This window comes from Tenrec ecaudatus, chromosome 10 (genome assembly GCF_050624435.1).
Source record: "Tenrec ecaudatus isolate mTenEca1 chromosome 10, mTenEca1.hap1, whole genome shotgun sequence".
NCBI lineage: Eukaryota > Metazoa > Chordata > Mammalia > Afrosoricida > Tenrecidae > Tenrec > Tenrec ecaudatus.
The window spans coordinates 105,691,857-105,719,092 of record NC_134539.1 but is presented as its reverse complement, the minus strand read 5'-3'; the positions used below and the strand labels follow the sequence as shown (position 1 = coordinate 105,719,092).

Genomic DNA, 27,236 nt, shown 5'->3' with positions numbered 1-27,236 from the left:
CGCCCCAGCCCAGGATGCCACAGTCCACACCCGGGCCACCCTAACCATCCCACGCCCTCCCCCAGGCCCCCTCAGTCAGTGGACGAGGGGAAACACAACAGTCAGCAGTGTCTTCCAGCTTTACCTTCAAATTTCATGTCCTCGATACAGCCTGTCTGCCAAATACAGGTTGCAACTCGCATCCCCTCTGCATCCTGGAATCCCCCCTCCCACCACTCCCACTTGGAGGGCAACTCAGCATTCCAGGCACACCTTTTCCTCCAGCCCCATTATCCCTTCCCCTCGTCAAACTTGATCACTCTTTCCCATGCCTCTGACTGCAACTGAGCCATTCATCACTCGTTGAATTTCATCATGTTTACTCCATAGTAGGTGGGGCTGCCAGGAGTCAGAACCGACAACAACAACCAACTGAGCTTGGGTTTGGTTTGGATGTTTATTTGTTCATATGTCAGATGGAATAACTCCAACAACAACAAAAAGGAAACAGCTCCCCGCCATGGATCCAGTTCTGACTCGGAGTGACCCTGCAGAACTGTTGGCGAGACTGGAACTCCTCACGGGAGTAGAAAGTCTTGTCTTTCTCCGGCGGAGCGGCTGGTGGTTTTGAACTGCTGACCTTGCAGCTAGTATCCCAACCCATAAGCACTCTGCTGCTAAGGCTCCTGATGGAGTATCTGGGGAGTGCAAATGGATAACACACTGGGTTGCTAATAGAAAAGGTTCAAGCCCACCAGAGCCTCCTTGGAAGAAAATTGGGGGGCACAACTTCTGGAACATGGGCTATTAAAAACCCTCTGGAACAGAGCCAGGATGTGAATCGCTTTGCTCTCAGAGGGTTGGAGAGTGGGTGATGGTAGATGCAGTGAGGTTACAATGCAACCCCTCATCTTGTCCTCGCCAGTTCCAGTTTTTAATATTTTCTGCTTTCTTTTCTATTGAGGCTTTTCTCTGTTGTACTTTGTTATTGTGGTTGGGTCTTTGTTTGTTTGTTTTTGCATGTTTTCCTGTATGTGAGATCCAGGATAGATCCATCTAAAGAGACAGTAACCGCATTAATGATTTCCGTGGAGTATGGCAGGGAAGGTTGGACGGAAATGGGAAGCTAATAACCATAAGTGCCAGAAAGAAGAAAATGTTCTAAAATTGACTATGGTGGTGATTGTACAAGTCTTCTTAATATGAGTGAACTATTAAGTTATATGATATTTGAATTATATTCCAATAAAACTGTTGAATGAATGAATGAGTCATCCCCTAAAACCCAATGTGGGCTATTTTTTTCACTTATTTTTTAACAGTCTGACTAGCATATGAGTCACATATCATATAACTCAGTAGGTCAATCAGAGGGGATGCACCAGAAGTTTAATCCATGTGTGGACCCTGCAAATGAATGGGCTTCCACTGTCGTCCATGGCATTCTGCAAACCAGGTGCTCATCATTTAAGCTATGCTATCATTCCCTCCTTCAGATTTGGATTATATTATTACAATCTTCAGATCACACAGACTGGTGTATTTCTTCCATGTGGACCTAGCTGATGCCTCACTTAGATGGCTGCTTATTTGAAGACAAGCCTTTTAGACCCCAGGTATTATTCTTTCGATCAGGAGAGATTTGAAAACTGACTTCTTTGTTTCTGTCACCCGAGATACTGGGTCATTCTGGGGATCTGGAGGGTCTTGCTGACGTCCTCCAGACCCACGGATGTGGTTTGCACTCAGGTGGACACATGGAACGGAGGGACAGTGATCCTCCCAGGTTGGTATGGTGAGTGGACAAGATCCATGGGAGTCACACAGAGTGAGAAGGAGAGGCCATCAGCATTTCGAGGAGCAACTCGGCCACAAGAGGGAGATGACAATCTCCCACATTATTCCAAACCAGGCAAGGCTTCATCTTCCTGCGAAGTCACCCCCAGACAATCAAAGGGGTCAGACCTTCCAGAAAGGCAGACCAGACTCCAGACATAGTAGGAAGCTGTCGGGACAGTGGCTGGGGACACAGGCATGTCTCTCCTGCAGGCTGGTCAGCTGTGGCCTCACGTCCAGCTGCTGCCAGGACCTGGCCTCTGTGCTCAGTGCCAGCCCCAGCCTGATGGAGCTGGACCTGCAGCAGAATGACCTGGGAACACTGGGGGTGAACCTGCTCTGCGAGGGACTGCGGCACCCCAGCTGCCAACTCAAGCTCCTGTGGTGAGGCCCTTCTGGGATTCTTCTGGGCAGGGGCAGGGGGGTGAGGTGGAATGGGATGGGATGGGGGTACCATGGAATTGGAGAGAGGAGGGGAAAGGGATAGGTCAATCCATACAGTTCAGCCTGGGTTTCTTACCAGCTCCTTGTCCATGCTATGTGAACCAAGGTGGCTAGTCAGTGTGGAGGGATAGAGAAGCCCGGCCCCCCTCAGCCAGCCCCAGAACCCCCTCCATAGGTGGTTGGGATCTCCATGGAGTCTGTACCACAATCCCACTTCTCCCTCTGCCAATCTGCATTCCGTTACCTGGGGTTGATGCATGAAACGCTTCCCTCTCATCTCCATCACAGAGCGGGATTCCCAAAGGACCCGCCCGGCAGCAGATTCCTGCAGAGGGTGGCAGAGGCAAGCTTCCTGGGCCCTGAGGCCCTTGCTCGGGATCACGTAGGCCATTCCAGGAGAACCAGACTTCCTTTCTCCTTACAGGCTGGACCAGGCCCATTTCAGTGATGAGGTGAGCGAGAGCCTGAGGGCCCTGGAGGAGGAGAAGCCTCAACTGCTCGTCACCTGGTAAGAGGCCCAGAACTCCTTCCCCAGACCCCACCCGGGGCCCTGACCATGCCTAGTGCAGAACCCGGAGGTAGGGAAAGAGACTCGTGGGGACAGACTGACAGACCTGGGGGGAAACCAAGAGTCCAGGCAAGACCACAACAACCAGAGTGAGCTTTGTTTTTAGTTTGTTTCATGCAAATGCTACCAGGTCCCAACTCTGCCTTTAAACCTTCCAGGAGTCTTAGTCTGTTAAGGAGCCCTGGTGGCGGGATCAGGTAAGCGTTGGGTTCTAACCAGCCAGCGGCTCTGCAGCAGGAGAAAGATGTTCCCGTAAAGATTCACAGCCTCCAGATCCCTGTATACGGTCACTATAGTCTGGACTCGACTCCAAGGTGGTGGGGTTGTGTGTGTTCATTACCTAGTGTTCTGTCCCCCGAATACCACAAGTGGGGGGTTTTAAAGCAAAGGCACGAATATACTTCCTCGGGATTCGCGAGACCAGGTGTTTGAATTACGGACACCAGTTGTAAGGGATAGCGCTCACGCTCTCGCTCTCTCACTCTCTGTCTCTGACGAATCTGGAGGTAGACCCCTGTCGCAGTGTCTGTAGCCCTGGCTATAGATCTCAAAGTCCTCAAACAAACAAACAAACAAACAAACAAACAAAAAGCTTCACTGACAGTGACTCACCCTGCAGGGCAGGCCAGAGCTACCCCCTGTGGGCTTCTGAGGCTATAAATCTATCTTTAAGGGAACAGGACGCTTTATCTCCGGAGGAGCAGCTGGTAGGTCCAAACTGCAGCCCTGTTGTCAACCACCCAACCCATAGTCAACCACAAACCCAAAACCCAAACTCACTGCCACCCAGTCGCGCCAGACTCATAGTGACCCTAAAGGACAGGGTGGCACTGCCCCTGTGGGCTTCTGAGACTGTAACCCAATTTTTTTAAATTTCATAAATTATTGCTGTTAATTTTTATTTCTTAGGCACGTGTCCATTTTTTTCTAAATTTGTTTACTAGTATTATTAATCATTTTATTTACAAATCTTTTGACAATCCATTATTCAACTGTACTGTGCACACTTGTACAGATGTTGCCGTCAACCTTTCCAAAACATTTTCTTTCTACTTAAACCCTTGGGATCAGCTCCTCTCTTTTTGGGGGTGGGGGGATCAGCTCCTCTTTCCCCCTCTCCCACCCTCGTGAATCCTTGATCAATTATATATTATTGTTATTATTTCATGTCTTACACTGTCCCTTGTCTCCATTCACCCACATTTCCGTTATTCGTCCCCCCTGGGGGGCATCATTATATACAACCTTGTATTGGGTTTCCCCTTCCATCCCTTCCCCCTCCCACCATCTTCCTACCCTCATAATATCACTACTCACACTATTGTTCCTGAGGGTTTTTAAATAATCATTCCATACATCAATTGTATCCTGCATGTTTATACACATGCTGCCATCATCATCTTCTAAACATTTACTTTCTATGTTGAAGCTCCTCCTCTCACTCCCCCTTGTGACCCCTTGATAAAATATAGATTATTATTGTTTTCATATCTTACACTGACTGCTGTCTTCCTTTACCCATGTTTCTGTTGTTTGTCCTCCGGGTGGGGGGAGGGGAGGGTTATATGTCAGACATTGCAATCAATTCCCCCTTCCTCCCCTCCTCCACCCACCCTCCTGGTATTGCTACCCCTATTTCTGTTCCTGAGGGGTTTACCTGTCCTGAACTCTATCTGTTGAGAGCTCTTATCTGTACCAATGTGTGTACTCCAGTCGAGCCAGATTTGTAAGATAGAACTAGTTATTGGTAGTGCGGGTGGAAGCATTCAGGAACTAGAGGAATGATGTGTGTTTCTTTGGTGCTATTTTGCACCCTGGTTGAATCGTCCCTTCCTTGTAACCTTTCTGTGGAGGGATGTCTCAATTGTCTACAAATGGACTTTGGGTCTCCACTCCAACCCCCCCCTTTCATATCGATACAAATGTTTGTTTTGGATCTTTGGATACTTGATCTCATCGACATGATCACACAGGCTGATATGCTTCTCCCACGTGGGCTTATTCCTTGGCAGATGGCTGCTTGTTTAACTTCAATCCTTTAAGACCCCAGACGCTATATCTTTGGATAGCCGGCACCATCCACTTTCTTCACCACATTTGCTTATGCACCTATTTTGTCTTCAGCAATTGTGCTGGGAGGGCAAGCATCACAGAATGCCAGTTTGTTAGAACAAAGTGTTCTTGCATTGAGGGAGGGCTTAAGCAGAGGCCCGGAGCCTGTCTGCTATCTTAATACTTAATATATAAATATATGTACATTGACCTCTATCCCTTTCATTATAAATTAATATATTTACATATATACATGCCTATAGCTATACCCCTATAAATAGCTCTTGCCTCCTAGTTCTTTGCTCTATTTCCTTTCACCCTCCTCCTGCCCCACTATCATGCTCACCCTCCATTCGGCTCTCAGTAATTCCTCTTGAATACATCGCACTTGATCAAACCCCACCAGGCATTATACGCCCTGCTCTTCATCAATTTTAGACCTCTTGATTTCCCTTGTCCCTGAGTTTGCTAGCTCCCTGCTCCCCCTCCTCACCCCTGCCTCTCCCATGTCCCCCTGGGACCATGCATGCATGGGTCCCGTTGTTTTCTCTTTGGGATTGTTTGTCTTGCTTATCTTATACAGACACAGAGCGAAAGAAAAAAAAAAAACCTGATAAATAGTTCCAGGTCTGTCTTATGAGTGTTTCCAATCATAGGTGATGAGGTCCAAGTCCTGTCCCCCGAGTCAGAAGCCTATTGTCAGGATTCCTCAGGGACTTGGTTACTTTGCTCCCCTTGCAGTACTGTTGCACTCCCTTCGAGCATTGCCCTGCTGTGCATGGGGCAGACTGGGCACACTTTCTGCACAGTGTCTCCAGTGCTGTCCCCTGTGGGTCAGGGAGGAAATATCATGTCTCGTGGTGGGGCCGGCCCTGTGGTCCTCTCTGTGCATTGGCTGTTCTGAGCAGGGTTGTCATTCCCGGGGCTTGGTGGGCCATGGTGAGGTCCACACTCTCTCTCTCTCTCTTTCCCTCTTAGTTTGCACCCGTGTGGTCTGGACAGACCCACCAGTCTCCCTGGCCTACATCTTCAGTGCTGTCCTCTGTGGTGCATTCTTCTGGGGAGGGCTCAACATAGCTCAGTTTGGGTCTGGCCCGCCATCCTCTCTGTTAGTTTGAGGCTCTATGCTGGTATGTTGCCCTTAAGACTTGGAGCTCCGGGATGGGGTCTGGTCCCTCTCTCCCTCTTTCTCTTTCTCCTGTGGAGACATAAACAATACCCTCCCCATGGGTAAATTAGTGACCTGTTCCCCCATCACCCTTGGGTTTTTGTGTGTGTGTTCTCTCTCTCTCTCTCTCTCTCTCTCTCTCTCCCTCTCTCTCTCCCTCTCCCTCTCCCTCTCCCTCTCCCTCTCCCTCTCCCTCTCCCTCTCCCTCTCCCTCTCCCTCCCTCCTTTTTAGTTGGCTGCCATAAGCATCCCTGGGTTGGGTCAGACCCCTGCCAAAGTGCCTGGACCTCAACCCAGGATTGATGCATTAAGTAGCTTATTCTCTATGTCCATTGTACTTTTTGAGTTTACCTCAGTGGACTCATGTTATACTTGTCCTTTTGTGCTTGGCTAACTTCGCTTAGCATAATGTCCTGCAACTCTTCCCATGAGACAATGTGCTTCATGTCCTCATCACTGCTTTTTAGAGCTGCATAGTTCTCCGTTGTATGTATATCCCAGAGTTTTTAATCCATTGGTCAGTTGATAGAAGTTTAGATCATTTCCGATTCTTCATAATTGTGAACAGCCACCGCCATGACCATTGACACAGATGTCTGGTCTTGGTCTATTGCTTACATCTTCTGAGTATATGCCCAGTAGGGGGATTTCTGGAGCATATGTTAACTCGATTTCCATTTGTTTTAGGTATTGCCAGATCGATTTCCATAGTGGGTGCACATACCTACAGGACCACCAGCAGTGGATGAGACTTCCTATCTCACTGCACCCCCTTCAGCACTTGTTGCTCTCTGGGTTTTGGAATTGGGCTATCTTTGAGGCTGTTAGGTGGTCTCTCATAGTTGTTTTAATTTGCATTTCCCTTATGGCTAATACCGGGAACATTTTCTCATATGTTTATTGGCCATTCAGATTTCTGCCCTTGTGGAACTTCTGTTCAGGTCTTTTGCCCACCTCCTTAGTGGGCTCCTTGTTTTATTCTTGTTGTATTGTAGGTTCACAGAGTATTGTTTATTTTAGTAATAAGCCCTTTGCCTGATGTGTCATTGTTAAAGATGTTTTTCCAGTCTGTGGGTTCTTGTTACTCTCCTGGTGAAGTCCTTCAATGTGCACAGGTGTTTTATCTTCAGTATATCTCACTTGTCAATTTATGCTTCCTCTGTCCTTCCATATTTCCAATAGCTTGTGTATTCTCTGCACCAAAGTTCTTAGGTTTGTCCCAATTTTTTCACTGATGGCCCTAAAAGGTTTGACTTTGAGATCTGTGATCTACCTTGAATTTATTCTTGTGCATGGAGTGAGCTGAGGGTCTTGTTTCATTTTTTATTGCAGGTAGATATCCACTTTTTCTAGCACCACTTGTTGAAGAGAGCATCCAATTCCCATTTGATATTTTTGGGGCCCTTATCAATGCTCAGTTGTCTGTATGCGGATGTCTTTATTTCTGTTCTTTTCTATTGGTCTGAGTATCGGTCATTATACCAGTGCCATGTTCTTTTGACACTGTGACTGTACAGTAAGTGTTAAAGGAAAATTACGCCCTCCTACCTTGTCCTTCTCCTTGGGGCTCTTCTCCTGGGCTTCTTCCCTCTCCATAGGAAGTTGGTAGTCAGTTTTCCCACTTCTTTGTAAACAGATGTTGCCATTTTTATCGGGATAGCATTAAATTTATACAGTGCTTGGGTAGGATTGACGTCTTTACTACATTGATTCTTCCAGTCCACGAGCATGGGATATTCTTCCATTTGTGGAGGTCACTTTTGGTTTCTTCTAAGAGTGCTCTGTAGTTATCCTCGTACAAATCTTTTGGGCTTTTTGCTTTGTTTGGTTAGGTTAGGTATCTCCCTGTATACTTCAACTTGTACTTGGCTATTGTGAAAGGGTTTTATCTCCTTTTTTATTTCCTCTTCCGTGATCTTGTCCGTTGTGTATGTAGCAATCCAATACACTTCTGTTTATTGATCTTCTATCCTGCCATGCTGCCATATTCCTGTATGTAACGCTTCTAGCACTCCTCTTTTGGAGCTTTTAAGGTTTTCAATATATAAAATCATATCATCTACAAATAATGGAAACTTGACCTCTTCTTTCCCCCAGACGAATTCTTTTAATGTCTTTGCTTTGCCTTATGTTGTTAGCTAGGACTTCTAGCATGGTGTTGAATAAAAGAGGAGACGAGGGCCATCCTTGTATGGTCCCCTTTTTCTGTGGGAATGTCTTTGTCTTTTCTCCATTGACTACTACATTGGTGGTTGGTTTTTTCAAATATGGCTTGAATTATATGAAGGAATTTTCCCTCCATTCCTATATCAAGACTTTAACTTTATGGGAGTAGAAAGCCTTGTGTTTCTCCCACAGAGATGCTGGTGGTCTCGAACTGCTGACCCTGTATTAGCAGCCCAGTACGTAACCTGCGAATTCTTCTGTGCCTTGGTGATCTTCGCATGGCACCTCTTAGCTCATATTTGTGCATTTTTGTCTCTGGATCAGATCTGTTCTTTCTGTAACTTAGAAATTATTGTGTTTAAATTCTTTTGTTAGCTTATTAAATAAATAAAAGCTTTATTAATAAAAATATAGACTACAAAGTGCAAAGAAACTTAAACATCAAAGTCACCACTTCAAAATCAAAACCCAAACTCACTGCCATCGAGTCAATGCCAACTCTAGAACAGGGGGGAACTATCTCTGTGGGTTTCCAAGACAGCAACTCTGGATGAGAATAGAAAGCTCCACCCTTCTCTCATGCAGTTTCGAACTGCTGACCTCCTGGTTAGTAGCCCAACACATACCCACTATGTCACTAGGGCTTCTGAAGTCATCGCAAGCAGGTGGCAATCCAGAATTGACAGAGGCTGCAACCACTTGGCTCCCCTGTCAGACAGGGCATGTTCACAGATGAAGGGGGTCACCGTGTTCCCTCTCCTCATCAGGGATCATGAGAGGCCCCCAGTCAAGGGGAGGTGTTCAAGCTGGTGCTCTTGGATCTCAGGGAAAGACTGTTTCTCTTTCTGGATGGGGGCCATCACAGCAGGGAAAGAGCTCTGGTTTTTCTGGTCTGCCCTATTATCCTCTTGGTAGAGAAGGTTCTGTTGGCTTCTGTCTGAGGGCCCACTTCTCGGCTTTTCTGTGGCTCTGTTGACAGTCCCCAAAGCCTTTCTGGCAGCTCTCAGTAGGGAAGTGGAGCAGCAAAGGTTTTAGCAATATGTGGTGTCAAAACCTCAGATCTCCCATCTAAGGCTTTGACTGAAGACCCAGATCCCAGTTTCTGACCCGCTTAGGAGTCACAGGGCACCAGGCTCTCCATTCTCCTTCCCCACCAAGATCAGAGTTGCTGATCTGGATTATTCCAGGACATGCTTACGTTTGGGGCACCCCTCATTGGTAGAAGATCCCACACTGACATGGCCTCACTAACATAACATTAGATTGCATTGTGGAAAGTGATTGCAATTAATGATATCAACAGGTATGGGGCTTAGAATCCCAACACATAGTTGGTGATGGAGGGATATAATTCAGTCCATGATGATGAGAAGATGACCTAATGGGTGAGGGAGTGGATCCTTTGATCCCAACACAGTTTCGTGCAGGGGTGTACCTGTCCAGGAGTGGAGCATGCTGGTTGGGGTGGGGGTGGGAGGAGAGATGCCCACAAGGGGGAGACAAAGACAATGAGAAAGCCTTGGGAAAGCACCCCCCAACCCGAGCCCCCTAGATATCCTAGGGGGCTTCAAAAAGAGCATGGGATGGAAAATTAAAAGATAATGGAATTTTTCCATGAATGTTTTAAGCCACCTTGTGTTCATGGGCTTAGGGACCAGCCCCAAGGCAGAAGTGTCCCTCAGTTCTGCCCAGGAGATACCCTTAAAGAATCTAATTGGCCAGTTTTGACCTTGGATCTGGAAGTGCATTTCACCACCTGTCTGTCTACCTCACCCGCCGACCTACACAAACACACACACACACACACACACACACACACACCCCAAGTTCCCTACTGCTTAACCTGAAATGGAAGAAAACGGAAACCTAGGCTTAAGAGGAGGATTCATTCATGTATTGTGGACCCACTGTGTGCCAAACACTATTTGAGGCTCTGAAGCTACACCAGTGAACAAGAGAGACAACGGCCCCACCCTCCAGGAGGCAGACACACAATTTATCCCACATTGGCAGCCCTACGAGATCCCATCCCAAGGAGCTGGGCTGAGGCCCACAGAGGGTCAGCTTCTCGCAGAAACAGAGGCCCTGGTGGAAGAAAGTGCTTAGCTCTTTGGAGAAACTAAGAGGAAGGCAGGAGTCTGCCGCAGCGCCACTCAGCCCTCAGCAGAGATCCTCAAAGGGTGCTCACTGTACCCCAGGTGGTGGTGGCTTCCAGGCCCCACCCCAAAGCTGCGAGATCAGACTCTCTGTGGGCAGGGCCCAGGAATCTGTATTTTAACAAACCTGCCGTGTGGTTTTAAAGCACATCCAGTTGGAGCACTGCTGGTCTAGAGACGGAGTGAGTCCCTGGGTGGTACAAACAATCAAGGAAGTGGCTGCCAGTCCAAAGCGGGTGGCTCCTCCCCGTCAGAGTCATCTCGGCATAAAGGCCAGGCGGTTCGTTTCCGAAAGGTCAGAGACCTAAAAGCCCTATCATAGAGTAGCTCCACTGAGCCCGCGTGGGGTCACCACAAAGCCAAGATGTCGCCACTCAAGAACTGGCGGGGTTCATTTTGCTTGTTTGTTGTTTGGGTTTGGATTTGGGTCTAGAGATGAGTGAGCAGGGAGAGTGGCCTGGGCAGGGCTTGGGTGGACAAGGTCACAGCAAAGCCTTTAGGGTGGCATTAAGAACTTTTCACTTTACCTTAAAAGCCACGGACTCTGGCCACCAAGGGAGGTGTTGCGTCATATGTTAAGATCAGCTTCTGTGTAGAAATGGCCTAGGCTAAGACATGAGTGGAGCAGGGAGGCCTTGCAGAAGGTGTGGCCATGGGTTAAAACCTGCAGCCTGCAGTTGACGGAGCCCAGGACGCGGGTGGGGGTCATGAAGGTAGTGAGATCTGAATAGGAAGTAGAGCTATCCTGGAGGTACCACCAAGGTACGCCATCAGCCAAGACCACCCCCCACCCCCCAGTCCTGGCATGGATGGTGGGGTGGATGGCAGGATATCCACAGAGACGGGGTTACAGGAGTGGCTTGGGTGGGAGCCGTCAGTTCTAAGTCAGACGAGTTGAAGTTGAGGTGAGGGTGTTATTTAGGCAGCCCAGGCCCCTCCCAGGCCTCAGGGAGAACGAACAACTCTGTTTCAGGAAGCAAAGTGTAACGGCCCCTAACGAAGACCCAGATGGGGGAGAGATGAGCAATCCCACGCCCTCGCTCAAGCGGCAGAGATCAGAAACAGGTAATTTGACAGGGCCGGGCTAGGAGCCTTGTGCCTTTGGTGAGACCGACACCTGTCCTCCCTTCATCCCAATGCAAGATGAGAGAGCTGCCCCTCTTCCTCTTGAGAAATCCTTACTGTTAGACTCTGGCAGGGTTTCTGCTTCCCTCTCTCCCAGCCTCAGCTGGTGCTGCTCCTCCCAGAATGTCTATGGCATGCGTCAGACTCTGACCTGGAGCTCAACATTCCCAGGTGCTTTCTGGGATACTGCCAACCGGCAACCACCTTTCCACTCTTACCCATCGATCTTTGCTCTCATGCTGCTCTTTCAACCTACCTGTTTGGAACCTCCTGAGAAGAGAATGCTTCTGGACCAGTAGACAAGGGAGGTGGGCAGAGGCTGGGCTACCTTGGAAATCAGATGGGAAGTCAGGAGCAGGGTTAAGGGTCTTCGGATGCAGCCTTGGGAAGAGGTTCTAACTGTAGGGACCTAGGAGAGACCAGGAAGCAGAATCGAAACCTAACCACTACCCTTCCTGTTCCAGAAGCAAGCTCCTCACAAGCAGCTGAAGGGAAACCCTCCTGTCAGCCTTCTCCTGTCCCTTGGCAGGAGCTACACGTGGAGCCTCTGAGGACTGATGATGACTTCTGGGGACCCACAGGGCCAGTGGCTACTGAGGTGATTGACAAAGAGAAGAGCCTATACCGGTGAGTAGAACTGGGCCTGACACCCCCACCCACCCACTCCCACACTAAGTCACCACCCCACCCACCCAACCCCTTTGAGTCACCTCCTCATTCCAAACCAGAAGGCAAGGACAGGGCTGAGCTGCTAGGTCTGTGATTTTTATAACCCCACCCCCCAAAAAAATCTTTATGAAAACTTTCAAAATAGTAACTTCAAGGAATTTCATCCATGTAGCCAATACTCACCTTCAATATCATTTTGCCAAACTGGTGTCAATTATTCAACTTTCTCTGTGGTTTTTTTTAATGTTCTTCTAGTTTTTATTTTTATTTATTTTTAACAGTAAGACATTTTTATTAATTGTTCCAAATCTAAATGAAGCCTACTGCCATTCACTCAAGTCCAATTCATAGCGACTCTATGTAGTGTCTTCCGAACACCAAACCACCAAAACCCCTGCCATCGAGTCGATCCTGACTCATAGTGACCCTATTCCAGGTTCCCGAGGCTGGGAATCTTTACAAGAGTGGGTAGCTTCATTTTTTTTCATTCAATTCTGATTTTGTTTTATTTTACTTTTTAAAATACTTTTATTGAGGGCTCTTACATCTCTTAACACAATCCATACATTCATCCAGTGTGTCAAGCACCTTTGCCCATATGCCGCCATCATCATTTTCAAAGCATTCTCTTCCCACTTGAGTCCCTGATATCAGCTCCCCATTTCTTCCCTCTCCCTCCCCCACCTGCCCTCCCTCACAAACCTTAGCTAAGTTATAGATTATTTTTTCCATATCTTACATAGTCCTCCATTGCCCCTCACCTACTTTTCCATTATTCATCCCCCTGGGAGGGCTTCTAGGTTGATCCTTGTGATTGGTTTCCCCTTTCTCCCCTAACCCTCCCCTAATCCTCCTGGTATCTCTACTCTCCTTGTTGGCCCTGAGGGGTTTATCTATCCTGGATTCCCTGTCTACGGCCATACCACCCTGAATACTCCCGATCTTGGCTGTTGTCGTTTTAAAATCCAAGGCATCAGGTGATTTCATCTTCCCATAACCACAGTGTGATGATAACATTAACAAATAATAGCAAAACAAGTACGGCTTCTGGAATCATCTAAAACTTGGTTCAGGTTCAAATGTGCTCTGTGGTCAAAAGTGGGTCATTGCCATTGGTTTGTCCTAATCAGGAGCCATACAAGGTCCACTCATGGCATCTGGTTTGTTATATTGCTGAAATGTTGCTTAAGTTCATATATGTGTGTGTGTGTGTGTGTGTGTGTGTGTATATATATAGTTCCAAGTACGCAGTGGTGGTACTAAAATAAACACGGAAGCCCTGGTTTCTAAGGTGTGCAGTCTCAAATTAATAAATGCTTATCATCATAATGATCTTTTATCTAAAATTTTATCGATCAGCAAACACTGTCCCAGGCCCAAGCTCAGTGTCACGGACCTGAACTCTCAACAGGCACCCACAGAACTTCACATCCAAGGGCCCCACCGTCTACCTGATAGGAAGCTTTGGGGAAGTCACCTGAGAGCTCTTTACAGAGCTGTTTTCAGAGTTGTTTTCAGCTGCAAGGCATTAACAGTTCTTGTTGATGGTTATAAAGAGGCCGAGTCTGGGAAACCTCGGGGGCAGTTCTGCCCTGTGCTGCAGCGGGCGCTGGGAGTCAGAATCAACTCAGTGGCAATGTGTTTGGTGTGGGGCTTCCTCACCACCACCATCATCGTGAAAGCCAACCACGCCCGGGCATCTCTGAAAATGTTGGCATGCACTAGGTGGTTTATTCCTTACAACCTTATGACCTGGGTCCGTTATTATCCCCATTTACATATGAGGAAACGCAGTCTGAGTGACTTGCTCAGGGCCCCACAGCTGGAGCGCAAAGGACGCAGGACTCCAACGTAATCCACCGATGCTGACGTCTGGGCTTGCAGCCGCAGCGCCCGCTGCAGAGACTGGCTCGGTGAGTCTTTGTAGAGTAATTTACTCTCTGCCTCTTCCCTGCTCCTCCCAGAGTTCACTTCCCCGCGGCCGGCTCCTACCACTGGCCCAACACCGGTGTCCACTTTGTCGTGAAAGAGGCAGTGACCGTGGAGATTGGGTTTTGTTCCTGGGGCCAGTACCTAGATGGGATTGCCTCACGGCACAACTGGAAGATAGCAGGACCTCTGTTGGACATCAAGGCTGAGCCAGGAGTGGTGGCAGCTGTGTACCTCCCACACTTTGTGGCCTTCCAAAGTAAACAAGCAGGTGAGCCAGCAGGAGGGCAGGATAAAGGGACGAGGGTGGTGATGGCAATGCAGGTGAAAGGGGCGACATGACATCCTGGGGAGGGGCTTTAAGGCTTTCCCTGAGAGACCGAAAGGGATTGTGGAAGTGCAGGTGAGATTTCCCCCTTGCACCAACAAATATAGTGTCTGGGGTCTTAAAGACTTGAAGTTAAACAAGCAGCCATCTAGCAGGGAAGCAAATAAGCCCACATGGAAGAAGCACACCAGCCTGTGCAATCATGAGATGTCAACAGGATTGGGTAACAGGCATCAAAAGACCCAAAACAAACTAACAAAAAAAAAGTATTGTTGAGAAAGAGATGGGACGTAGCAGAGACCAAAACCCATTTGTATACAATGGGACATCCCCCAAAGAGTCACAAAGAAGGGATAAGTCAACCAGGGTGCAGTATAGCACCGATGAAACACATGATATCCCTCTGGTTCCTTGAGGCTTCCTCACCCCCCACTATCATGACCCCAATCTTGCCTTTCACTGTGGGCTAGACTCGTGTATGTACACAGGTAGAGATAAGAGAGAAGAGAGAATCCAGGAACAGAAATGGGAGTAGAGATACCAGGAGGGTAGAGAGAGGGTGGGGAGAGAAAGGGAGGCAGGGGGAATGTATCACAATGATTGACACATAACCACACACACACACACACACACACACACACACACACACGGGGAGGAACAACAGAACTGCGGGAGGAGGGAGACAGCAGTCACTGTAAGATATGAAAATAATAATTATGATTTATCAAGGGGCTATGAGGGTGGGAGGGATCAAGGGGGTGGGGAAAGCGGAGCTGATACCAAGGGCTCAAATAAAAAGAAATGTTTAGAAAATAATGATGGCAACATATATACAGATATGCTTGATACAATTGATGTATGAATTGTTATAAGATCTGTAAGAGCACCAATAAAATGATCTTTTAAATAAGATAAATAAATAAAAGTGGAAAGAAAAAAGGAAAAGAAAAAAGTAACACTCTCCGAAGCCCACGAGGGGCAGATCTACCCTGTCTATAGAGTCGCCGTGAGTCAGAATCCACTTGAGGGTATGGGTTCTGTATATGGTCATGCTTCATGGTCAGAGAAGTGATTCTGCTACAGTCTATGAGAAGATCGGCATGTGCAAGGAGGAGCGTGGCCAACGCACTTTGGTCTGCCCTTGGCTTCTAGCTCACAAGTTGGAGACCCCACTTTCTCATAAGTAACCCAAGCCCTGCATCGAGGAAACCCCGCAGTCCTATGCGAATCGGGATGGTGCATATCCTAGGAAGAAGGTTAAGTTAGAGATGCACAGAACCTTCCAGAATTCAGGCAGAATTAGCTTGACACCGAGCATCTGCAAGTGTCGGGAACTAGGACACAGGGCTCTCCTCCTGCTACTGCTGTTGGGTGTATGGTCTTGGGAAAATCACTTCCCCTCCTCCTGGCTTTCAGTTCCCCATCAGGAAGGGAGGGAGGGAGTTCACTACCGTGGGGGGTGACAGGAAACCTGCCCAATTAATGTGGTTCAGGACAGAGCAAGTTGGCGCTATTGCTTTAAAAGGCAATTTAGCAAAACACCGTAAGTCATAAAAATCCTCATGCCCTTTGGTGATTGTAAGGCAGAGATGCGTGCACTGCGGTACTATTTGTTATGGTGGGAACTGGAAAACCCCTCCCTGCTGAAACAAGAGCGGAATGGCTGATTACAGGATGTCACGTCCACCCACAGGGATCCTGGGTGGTCAGTAGGAAGGCCGGACCATGCTCGCGGCGATAGAAATTGATGAGGGAAAGGCAGGAGACAAAATTGCATGTACTACACCCGAAGTACAAATGTGTGTCCTGCAGGGACAGACACACAGGCAAGAGCTGTATGGTTTCCTTGGTGAGGGTCAGAGGTCAGGTCTTCCTGGATAGCTTCCGACTGCGTGAACATTCTCATTCATAATAAGCAATTAATAAAGAGAAACTAAAGTAGTGGTCACCACAGACCTTTCGCGAGCTGGGGCCCACTCAGGCAAAGACACTGGTCCACGTTGCTGGATGACTTCATCGCCCAGAAGTCACCTGCATGGCAACAGTTGCTAGGCAACACCGCACTCAAGCTTGACTCCAAGCATCTAGTTCAGTGCTTCTCCCACCACCGGCACTGGTCAGAGTGCATGCAGTCAAAGAAACCCATTAAACTGATTTAGCCAGAAAATCAATAAATGTATGTAGTGCAGAGAGTTAATAAAGGGTTAGGAAGAAGGTTTTTAAAACAAACCACAGAAAAGCACTGACTGAAGGATGTTGGGAAGTCACAGTCATTAAGGAAAAGTTGGGGAGCCCTCTGCTGCTAACACAGCTACTGCAGGACCCTCCCTGCTATGGTGAGTCTACACTGTCCCTGCTATGGTGGGTCTACACTGTCCCTGCTATGGTGGGTCTACACTGTCCCTGCTATGGTGGGTCTACACTGTCCCTGCTATGGTGGGTCTACACTGTCCCTGCTATGGTGGGTCTACACTGTCCCTGCTATGGTGGGTCTACACTGTCCCTGCCCAGATGACCTCTATCTTTTCATTCTGCTTCACGCTTCCAGACTCAAGGAGGCATGCGTTTAGTCATGTGTTGGAGTTGCCAGGTAGTAGCGGTGTCTGAATGGGAGGCTCATCTTGCCTCCTTCCAAGGCTCACACAATTGAGTGTGTGATGAGGAGGGAGGAGGGTGGGGCAGGAGGGAGTCTTTCTGAAAAGAATTTGCGTGGTGGGTGACCAAGCACTTGACCAGGGTATACTTAACTCCACTTCTCACCATCCCTTCTTCCTTCTTGCTCTGATGGGAACCAGACCTGCCAGTAGCCTTCAATGACCCCTCATTGCTCAGCTTGGATCAAAGCGGGGGGGGGGGCTGTGGTGCTCCCACCCTGGGCATGAGTATTGTCTTAAGTCACCCAAGGCTTCAAACTCAAACATGCCTCCTCCTCCCGGTGACTTCCCCAAGGAAGCCTACTGTGCCTAAACCTTGGAGCATACTACACAGCCAGAGCCTGAGTCAGCAGAGGGACTAAGCCTTGTGTGCCCATTCTTTGACAGAGGGCCGTGTGGACACCTCCATGTTCCAGGTGGCCCATTTTAAAAAGGAGGGGATGCTCCTGGAGAAGCCAGCCTCAGTGGAAGCATCTTACGTAGTCTTGGAAAACCCCAGCTTCTCCGCCATGGGCGTCCTGCTCAGGGTCATCCACACTGCCCTACGCTTCATCCCCATCATCTCCACCGTGCTGCTCTACCATCACCACCACCCTGAGGAAGTCACCGTCCACCTCTACCTGATCCCCAGTGACTGCTCCATTCGAAAGGTAACTCCGCGCGCCCGAAAGACAACGCCATGCAGCCAGAGAGCCCCAGAGAAGTCAGGATTGGTCTCCTAGGAGCGGGAGCCTTGACAAGAACCACTGGTCCTGCCCCTTGCTGAGCCATGCAATGATCTCCATTCCTTCTTCCCAGGTCTCCCCAGCTGCACTCACCCCTCCTTCACTATGTGTAGCCTCTTTCCAGGAGCCAAATCCAGGAGCACTGGGGTCATAGTGGTTATGTGTTGGGCACCTCAGGAGAAAGATGGGGCAGCCTCAGAACCCCACAGGGGCAGTTCTACCCTGTCCTGTAGAGTTGCTATGAGCCGGCACTGGAGTGATAGAAATGAGTTTGGGGTTTTTTGTATTTTTCCAGGACCCAGCAGATGGGAAGATTCCATGCCCAGAATTCTAGCCTTTTCTCATTCTCTCTTCCTCTCTAGCAATTCTCCTATTCCCACCCTGAGGATGGTGGGAGCCAAGTGTGGGGTTCTTGGTACAGCGGTGCGGGAGGATCAGGGGTATTGGTGTGCTACCCTCCCGCTAATAAACACACGGAAGCACCTCTCCCCTTGTTTGGGCCGCCTAGGGATAACTCTGAGTAAGCCACCCCTTTAATTCTTGTTCCGTAGGCCATAGACGATGAAGAAAAGAAGTTTCAGTTTGTGCAACTACACAAGCCACCTCCACTGACCCCGCTCTACATAGGCTCCCGCTACACCGTGTCCAGCTCAAAGAATCTGGAAATTAACCCCGAGGTGAGCTGCCCCGACGTTCATCCCATCCCTGAAATCAAAACTCTCACTTGGGAATACAGCACGAGGCAGGAATCAGACCTTTCAAAAGGATGAGATGAATTGGTGTTGGGTAAAAGCAAATGGGATTCGGGATGAACAAGAATGTTTTGAAGATTGAGAGGTGGAAGGAGGATCCCATTTACCATGGGAACATCATGGGGTTTGAAGTGGGAGCTGTATTCATTTCCTAGGTCTGCTGTAACAGAATACCACAGACTAGATGACTTCAAACCACAGATGTTTCTTCTTGAAAAATTCTGGAGTGCGGAAGTCTGAAAGCAGGCGTCAGCACTATGAATTCCACCCCATGCCTTGCTCCAACTTCTGATGATGGCTAGCAATTCTTAACATCTGCTGGCCTGTGGCAGCATCACTCCAATCATTGCCTTTGTCTTGGCATGACCATCTTCCCCAAGTATCTGTCTGTGTCTCTTCGTTGTTTTTTTATAAGAACCCCGGTCATGATTGGGTTAAGCGTCACCCTACTGCAATATGGCCTCCTGCTAACTAATTACATCTTCAATGACCCTGTTTTCAAATAAAGTCCTAAAGTACCAAGGGTTAGGACTTGATTATATCTTGATTATATAACAGGGGGACTGAAAAGTATCTGCATTATAAGATATCAATGTCTGGTCATAACTGATATCCATAGTTGAACAAGTTGGGTCTATGAGTCGCTGCAGTGGTGCTGAGTACGCACTGTGTTCGGAGCCTGGGGTGACTCAGTAAGAGGGTGTTATAACAACCTGTTCTGGAACTTGGGCCTTTTGGGGGAAGAGTTCAGGATTCATTTTGGCTTGGACGCAAGGGCAATTCTATAAGTAGAAATCTTAATGTCAATGAACCTGTAGAAATGGCAGACAAGAGCAAAGAGAAAGCTGTAATTGCTAAAGAAACCTCAGCCATTTGTTTAACGAGGAGGAGCTGGTGTTGGCATCTTGTGGGTTTCCCAGTTACGTTGCAGAAATAGATGTGATGTGACACTGCTTACATCCAACCGGAAAATAGCATGGCTTCCCTGTCAGTATCAGATCTGTTTGTAACACCATTGAGGTCTACGTGGGAGCATCAGACCAATTCCTGGGCATCAGGAGCTGCCTCTTGCTTCTTCCTTAACTCCCACCTTTTGGTCAAATGAGATCAATTTGGGCCATTGGCCATCAACCCATCATATCTAGATCTGCACCATTATTGCCGTTTTGCTCTTGAGGACCAGAAGAGTGTCCGCTGAGTGCAGTCAATCGCTCTCTTTTAAAAGGTACTAGTGCTAAGAGGGGTTTGTGCGAGTGCAGGCCCACTGTGCGCTGCACTCCATGAGCTGTTGCTTCGCACAGATCGATTTCCTAATCGATTGAGCTCTGTGGACACGGAGCGTGGGTGTTGGGGCGAGAGGAAGATTTGTTGTATCATTTCTTGCAAGGGAAGACCCTCGTCTCTCAGATTAAAACCTGTCATGAATGCAAGGAGAGCAATGAAGTGCTAAATACATGGTGGTTGTGGGTCTCCTTTCATTGGACATCCACGAAGCCAGGGCTCCCACCCAAGGCCCTTCTCTTTCTGTGGTGAGATGAGTTGTCGAACCACAATGCCTGTGCAGTTCTATTCAAAACCCAGGCTGCACCAGCTGACTACAACATAGGCAGTGGTCAACATCAAAGCGACTATTGGTCTTTGCAACCGGTCTCAACACGAGGGTGTCGATCATGTCCCGGACTCCACGTGGGTCCGTTTTAGAAACCCAAGTGGTGTTCTTTGTTTTGCTTCACTCTTTTCCTCCCGAGTCACACACGGTTCTGCCTGTCGTGTAGTATTTACACAGGTCCTGCAGGAAGAATTAGCTGCAATACAGATTCCACCCTTTAATACAGTTCCTCATGTTGCGTCGACTCCCGCCCCCCATAAAATTATTTTCATTGCTACTTCATCACTGTCATTTTGTGACAGTTATGGATCTTGGGTGACCCCTGTGAAAGGGTCATGCCACCCCAAAAGGGATCGCGCCCCACAGGTTGAGAACCACTGTGTTAGATTTTGTGTCACTAAGGTCAGGAAGGAGGTGGTGGATCCAGCAATCTAATTCGATGGAATTAAATGTAACTAAGTTCAGAGCATCGGCAATCAAGAATGAGAAGCATGGTTCAGTTATTCAGCAAATATTTATCAAGTGCTAAGCATGTGATGTCCTTAACACTGAATATTTCAGTTAATAAGACTGAGCCCTGCCCTTGTCATAATTGCATCCTGATACAATGAGATCTACAGTAAATAAAAAATTTTAAATAGTGATCAAATACCACCAAGGGCTGTGAATGAAAATGAAACAAACCAGGCAAGAGAGTGACTTGGGCTAATTTAGACAGGTTGGATTTCACCCCTACACTTCCACACTTCGTCAAGTTGACGTGACATCATCTAACTAACACAGGGTAGTGTTTGAGTTGCGCCCTGAGGGACAAGACGAGTCCAGGCACCTGCAGATTCATGGCAGAGCACCTGATGCAGAAGGAGCATGTGCAGAGACATAGAGGTAGGAGTAAACATGATCGCTCCAGGTGATTAAAAACGAGGCCAATCCACTGGAGATCCCCTCATAGAGGGGTTTAGGAGAGGAGATAGGTCAGTCAGGGGGCAAGGTAGTGCCAATGAAAAACACAGCTTTCCCCCAGATCCTGGATGCTTCCTCTCCCCAACTATCATGATCCGAATTCTACCTTGCAGGGCTGGATAGGGCAGAGGTTGTACACTGGTACATATGGGAGCTGGAGGCACAGGGAATCCAGGGTGGATGATACCTTCAGGACCAAGGGTGTGAGGGGCGATGCTGGGAGAGTGGAGGGTGAGTGGGTTGGAAAGGGGGAACTGATTACAAGGATCCACATGTGACCTCCTCCCTGGGAGATGGATGGCAGAGAAGGGGGGGAAGGGAGACTCCAGATAGGGCAAGATATGACAAAATAACAATGTATAAATTACCAAGGGCACATGAGGGAGGGGGGAGCGAGGAGGGAGGGGGGAAAAAAGAGGACCTGATGCAAAGGGCTTAAGTGGAGAGCAAATGCTTTGAGAATGATTGGGGCAGGGAATGTATGGATGTGCTTTATACAACTGATGTATGTATACGTATGGATTTTGATAAGAGTTGTATGAGTCCCTAATAAAATGTAAAAAAAAAACAAAAACAACGAGGCCAATGTAGCAGGGTTTAGTGAGTGCAGCAAAAGAAGACCGAAACATGGAAGTCAGAAAAGAGGTAAAGGCGTCCCAAGGCGTGTTGGTCTTGTTGGCTTTGATGTGGTGTTTCTGTTTTATTGTAAGTACAACAGCAGGGCTTTACCGGGTCTGAGACATGGTTATAGCAAGACCTGCTGCTGTACTTTCAGAGAGACCCTCTGGCAGCCGGTGGAGAATAAGTGGGTGATAAGGGGGCAAGAGTAGAAGCAGAGTGATACATTGAAAGACTGTTGCAAGAATTGATAGTGGCTGGATTAGGGAAGGTGAAGTGAAGAAAGAGAAAAGTTGATGGATTCAGGATACAATCTGGAGACCAAGCTGACAAGACGTGGCAAATTGGCTGTCTATGGAGAAATAAAGGAAAGAGCTGGGGGTGATGCCTAAATTTGGAATCGGAACATTCAGTGGATGGTAGTGCCATAGGAGGGTGAGTCAAAAATTATTGCTATAAGATCATAGAAACCCTTGTTACACAAAAATATCAAAGCATTGAGCTATTATTTCTTGCCATATCCTTCATCAGGGTCTATAAACTCCTAAATTTTTGTGTTTTCATCTCTCTAACCTTTCTCTGAGAAAATCTGAGCTCTTTGATTAAGCCATGTCAAAACACTTGTTGGTAACCTCTCAACTCACTCAACAACTCACTGCCATTGAGTCAATGCCGACTCACAGTGACCCTGTAGGACAGGGTAGAACTACCCAGTGAATTTCCAAGACTACAACTCTTTATGGGAATAGAAAGCCTCATCTTTCATCCAAGGAACAGCTGGTAGTTTCAAACTGCTGACCTTGTGGATCACAGCCCAACAAGTAATCACTATGCCACCAGGGCTCCTGACTTGGTACCATCTGGGGACTCAAATCATGTTCCTTTTAAATATTCTTTGAATTCTGGAACAAACTGAGTCTGAATGGGAAAGATCAGGGCTGGAGGAGAGAGGGGATAAGATTCCCAATGAAATCCTCATGGGTCAGTCCTTGCTGCCCTCAAAAAATGGGCAGATGCATTGTTGTGATGAAGTAAATTCCTTGGCACAGCTTTCTCGGCCTTCTTCTCAACAGTGACATTTTAAATGCCAAGAGAACTTTATAGTAAGCCCATGTGATCATACTGTGTCTTTCAAGAAAATCTGTCAAGGGTACCTTTTTGGAACCCAAAAATAGTCACCATAAACTTACTGATCTCTCTGTCTCGAATTGAACTGGCCTAAAAGAGCCCTGCAGCAGTCAGTTCTGTTTTGATTGGACGACGACTTCTTCTTCTTCTTCCTTCTTCTTCTCCTCCTCCTCCTCATCCTCCTCCCCCTCTTCTCCTCCTCCTCTTCCTCTCCTTCTTCTCCTCCTCCTCTTCCTCTCCTTCTTCTTCTCCTCCTCCTCCTCTTCCTCTTCTCCTTCCTCTTCTTCTTCTGACAGCACCCTAACAAGACTAAGATAACTGTATTGCTGACAGTCTCGTTTGCCACCATGCATTGATCACAGAAACAATTTTAAGCATTTTATTTAGAATAAACCCACGCAGGTGTGAACTGGGACCCTAGTGGTGATATGTTTGGGCTTACCCAATGAGTATGGGGGGAGGGAGAGATGGAAGAGGACCCTGTTTTGGAGACAGTTGGGAACCAAGAGTTCTGTCTTAGATATGATTTAGGCAAGAGAAGGGCTATACATGTCCTGTTCATTGAAGGTGGGTGAAGTTTAGGACCCACTGAGAAGGCCAGCGTGGGCTCGATTCAATTGGAGCATCTTTGTGGGGTTGAGGAAGAGCCAACAAAAGTGTTGGGCCGAACAAGGCTTTGTCTGCAGGATAAATGGTGGCTTCTCAGACTTCTCTTCCCCCTTCCCTCCGCAGGAACTGGAGCTCTGCTATCGGACCCCTGGAGAATCACAGCTCTTCTCTGAGTTCTACATTGGACACTTGGGATCAGGGATCAGGTTGGAGATAAGAGACAAGAAAGATGGGATTGTAGTCTGGAGGGCCTTGTTGAAAACAGGTACATCTAGGGCAAATCCAGGGAGTTCAGAGGGATTACAGAAATAAAATAAAGAGATAAAGTTAATAAAAGGGTATGTGTACATATGTGTGGGTTCACACATACATATGTAAAGTGTGTATGTCAGGGAGAGAGTTTATATTATCAGTTTATATTATCATAATCTGACATTAAATTCAGAACAAACAGACTTGGTTTAATGGAGTCCAGAAAACCATACAAGGACAAGGACATTGATTCCTGCTCAAATCAAACCAGACTCATTGCCATTGAGTAGATGCTGACACATCGAGACTCGACAGGACAGGGTAGAACCACTCCTGTTGGTTTCTGAGACTAACTTTATTTTTCTTTTCAAGACTGTGCCTTTATATGGGAATATAAAACCCCATCTTTCTTCCTAGAAGTGGCTGATGGCTTTGAACTGCAGACCTTGTGGTTTCTTAGATCAAGGAGATATGAAATAGTTTTAGCTATCTAGCAAGAGGCTTGGTTAGTTCAGCAACGATCAAGCCAAGACTGGAGAAAACCATGCTTCAGGTATTGCAGTTCTCATTGGGGTAGATGCTCTCTCTATAATTAGATACTCTCTGTAATTGTCTATGAGTAGGACTTTTGAGCCTCAATTTCCCTCTATGCATAAGGTACAGATTCACCTAGAGCTCCAAACCTTAGAGTCTAAGGGCTCTTTGCAGCCTCCCAGGTAGTATCTGAATCTCTTTTTAGCTTGTTCACAGAGTCAACCCATCTCAGCAGTGGATGGAAGTTTGGAGATGCATTGTGTGTATGTTAATGACTGTTGCTGTTGCTGATGTCTTCATCTGCATGTCTGTCTTCCTCTAGGAGATCTCAGACCTGCAGCCAGCCTGGACCTTCCAGAGCAAGCAGGTTAGTACAGCCATTAGAGACAACAAGAGCCAGTGGCGGCAGCTCTGAGGTGTCTGCTCATAAAAGAAAGGAAAACGAAAAAGGAGCAGATTCTATTGCTACAAAACTCACAAGGGACCAGGCCTTGGAAAGTGGATGTGTCTAGGGCAGCAGTTCTCAACCTGTGGGTCATGACCCCTTTGGGGGTCGAACAACCCTTTCTTTCACAGGGGTCACCCGATTCATAACAGCAGCAAAATGACAGTGATGAAGTAGCAACGGAAATAATGTTATGGTTGGGGGGGGGGGTCACTACCACATGAGGAACTATATTAAAGGGTCACAGCATTAGAAAGGTTGAGAACCGTTGGTCTAGGGTCTCTCCTGTCTTTCCCTATTCCCTGCCCATGTAGACCTTGGTACCTCCCCGTGAACAGTATCAAAAGTCCCTATCAAAACTCCCCCTCTATCCTCCCTCAATCCCAATCCCCCGACTTGTGCAGAAGGCTAGACTGGATACTCATGGGAGAGAATGTGGGGGTGCCTTTCTGATGTCAGCCTTGAAAGGGGTGAGGGAGGGCACAGATGCAAATGAGGTGAGTAAGGATCACTGGGAGAGGGATCGGAATTGGGAGCCAATGTGGTATCCTTTCTTTCTTTGTTGCCAGCCTTACCTCCAATCCCAGACATCACAGACCCCCTGCATTTTGTGGACCGGTATCGGGAGCAGCTGATTGCCCGGGTGACATCAGTGGACCCTGTCCTAGACAAGCTGCACGGACATATGCTGAGTGAGGAGCAGTATGAGAGTGTGCGCGCTGAGGCCACCAAGCAAGACAAGATGCGGAAGCTGTTCAGCTTCAGCCGGTCCTGGAACTCGGCCTGCAAAGACCGGCTCTACCAAGCCCTGAAGAAGACCCATCCTTACCTGGTAGTGGATCTGTGGGAGGAGTGGGGCACCACAGTGCATCAAGGGACTCCTGACAACCTTGGTATCTGACATCTGTGCACCTGGCTGTGCCTCACCCTCTCTGGGTCTCAGTTTCTGGGTCTAGAAACAAGTTGCCCTCCAAGAGGCCTTCCAGCACCAGGTATGGATCTGTGATGGTGCCTCTGCTGGGCATTCTATGCCCACCTCACTGTGTTACAAGAGCCTCTGCCTATGGCTTGCAGAGGCCAGCAGTGTAAGTAGGGTACCAGCATGTCAGGGGAAGTTCACCTGGAGCTGGCAAAAGTTCTTCAGATCTTGTAGATGCCCAACCCAATTGTCTGGTCTGGTGACCAGCCAAGCCTAGAGCCATCCCTGTCCCATCCAGTTGCAAGGAAGAGTAGTAGAGACATAGGACTGGCTAACTAGACTGGAGAGAGGCAGTGGATGCGTATCCTTTGGATATTGGAAGGGTTTGGGATCTCCTTTCCAGTTGCTCATGTTGGACTAGGCTTTTTTGTTGGCTCCAAGATGTCCTCTGTCTGAAAATCCAGAGTTGCTGCCACCAAGTCCGGTTCTTTCAGCGTGCGATCTGGTTCCTTGTTCTTCCAAACCCAACATGGCAACTCTGGAGGATCACCTGATTCAGAATTTTCTTAAGGAAGGATAGTTCCCCTCAAACCCCACCCCCCCAAAAAAACGAGTACTGTAAAGTTGAGATTGGTGCTGTTGGCATGGCTTGTGCCATCCATACCTTAATGCGGGACTAAGCAGATGAAGTCACTCTTGTTGACCTCACTGAAGACAAATTGAAGGGAGAGAGGATGGATCTCCAACTCGGCAGCCTGTTCCTTAGCACATCATCAATGGCTCTGGCAAAGACTAGACTGTAGCTGTGATTTCAAGTTGGTTATTATCATAGCCAGGGCGTGTCCGCAGGAGGGAGAAGAAAGCCATGCTAACTTGATCCAGCACAACATGAGCATCCTCAAATTCATCATGCCTTACGGCGGAACGCACAGGCCAAGCAGCAAGCTGCTTGCTGTTTCTCATCCAGTGGAAATCCTCGCCGACGTGGCGTGCAGGACACGTGGCTTTCCCCAGAACCGTGTTATTGGAAGTTGCTGTGATCTGGATTCAGCAAGGTTGCATTATGTAAAGTGGGCGAGGCCGGGAGTACCAGTTAAGCTGTCATGGATGGATCCCTGGAGGGCACGGGCAATCTAGTGTGCTGGTTTGGAGTGGAACAAATACTGCCGGTGCCTCCCTGAGAAGCCTGCACCTTGATGGAGGCCCCAGTGGAGACAAAGGACCAGTGGAAAGAGCTCCACAAACAGGGGTCGACAGTGTTTATGAGGCGAGCAAAGGGAAAGGATGTAGATCCCGCGCTTTGGGACTGTCTGTGGCAGATGGCAGAAACTTGAATGAAGAATCTGAGGTGAGTATATCCAGGTTCCACCATGATTAAGGGTCTAATTCATCGCAATGTCTTCCTCAGCGTCCCGTCCATATGGGGACAGAAAGGAATCTCAGACATTGTGATGGTGACTGACTCCTGAGGAAGACTGAAGCAAAGTGCAGATACACTTACGGGACCCCAAACGAGCTGCGATTCTAAGGTCTGCTCTTGTACCACTTCACGGTTCAGGCTGCAAATGGGTGTTAGTTGGAGGTTATGCGTGTTGCTCTTGTATCTGA

General features: G+C 48.0%; 1 protein-coding gene and 1 pseudogene across 1 annotated transcript in view; both read left to right on the top strand.

Moving 5' to 3' along the window:
* The window catches only part of NLRP1 (NLR family pyrin domain containing 1), a 57,554-nt gene extending 31,944 nt beyond the window's left edge, over nt 1-25,610 (top strand). The window contains exons 6-16 of the mRNA XM_075559590.1: nt 2,029-2,199; nt 2,684-2,759; nt 2,824-2,837; nt 11,343-11,434; nt 11,887-12,121; nt 14,128-14,351; nt 17,462-17,724; nt 18,351-18,476; nt 23,602-23,743; nt 24,587-24,631; nt 25,279-25,610. Coding sequence (XP_075415705.1) covers nt 2,029-2,199; nt 2,684-2,759; nt 2,824-2,837; nt 11,343-11,434; nt 11,887-12,121; nt 14,128-14,351; nt 17,462-17,724; nt 18,351-18,476; nt 23,602-23,743; nt 24,587-24,631; nt 25,279-25,610 — 1,720 coding nt within the window. The remainder of the gene's footprint in view (nt 1-2,028; nt 2,200-2,683; nt 2,760-2,823; nt 2,838-11,342; nt 11,435-11,886; nt 12,122-14,127; nt 14,352-17,461; nt 17,725-18,350; nt 18,477-23,601; nt 23,744-24,586; nt 24,632-25,278) is intronic.
* A 547-nt stretch (nt 25,611-26,157) lies between these two features.
* On the top strand, nt 26,158-26,962 carry LOC142458633 (L-lactate dehydrogenase A chain pseudogene; annotated as a pseudogene).
* Nucleotides 26,963-27,236: the final 274 nt, after the last annotated feature.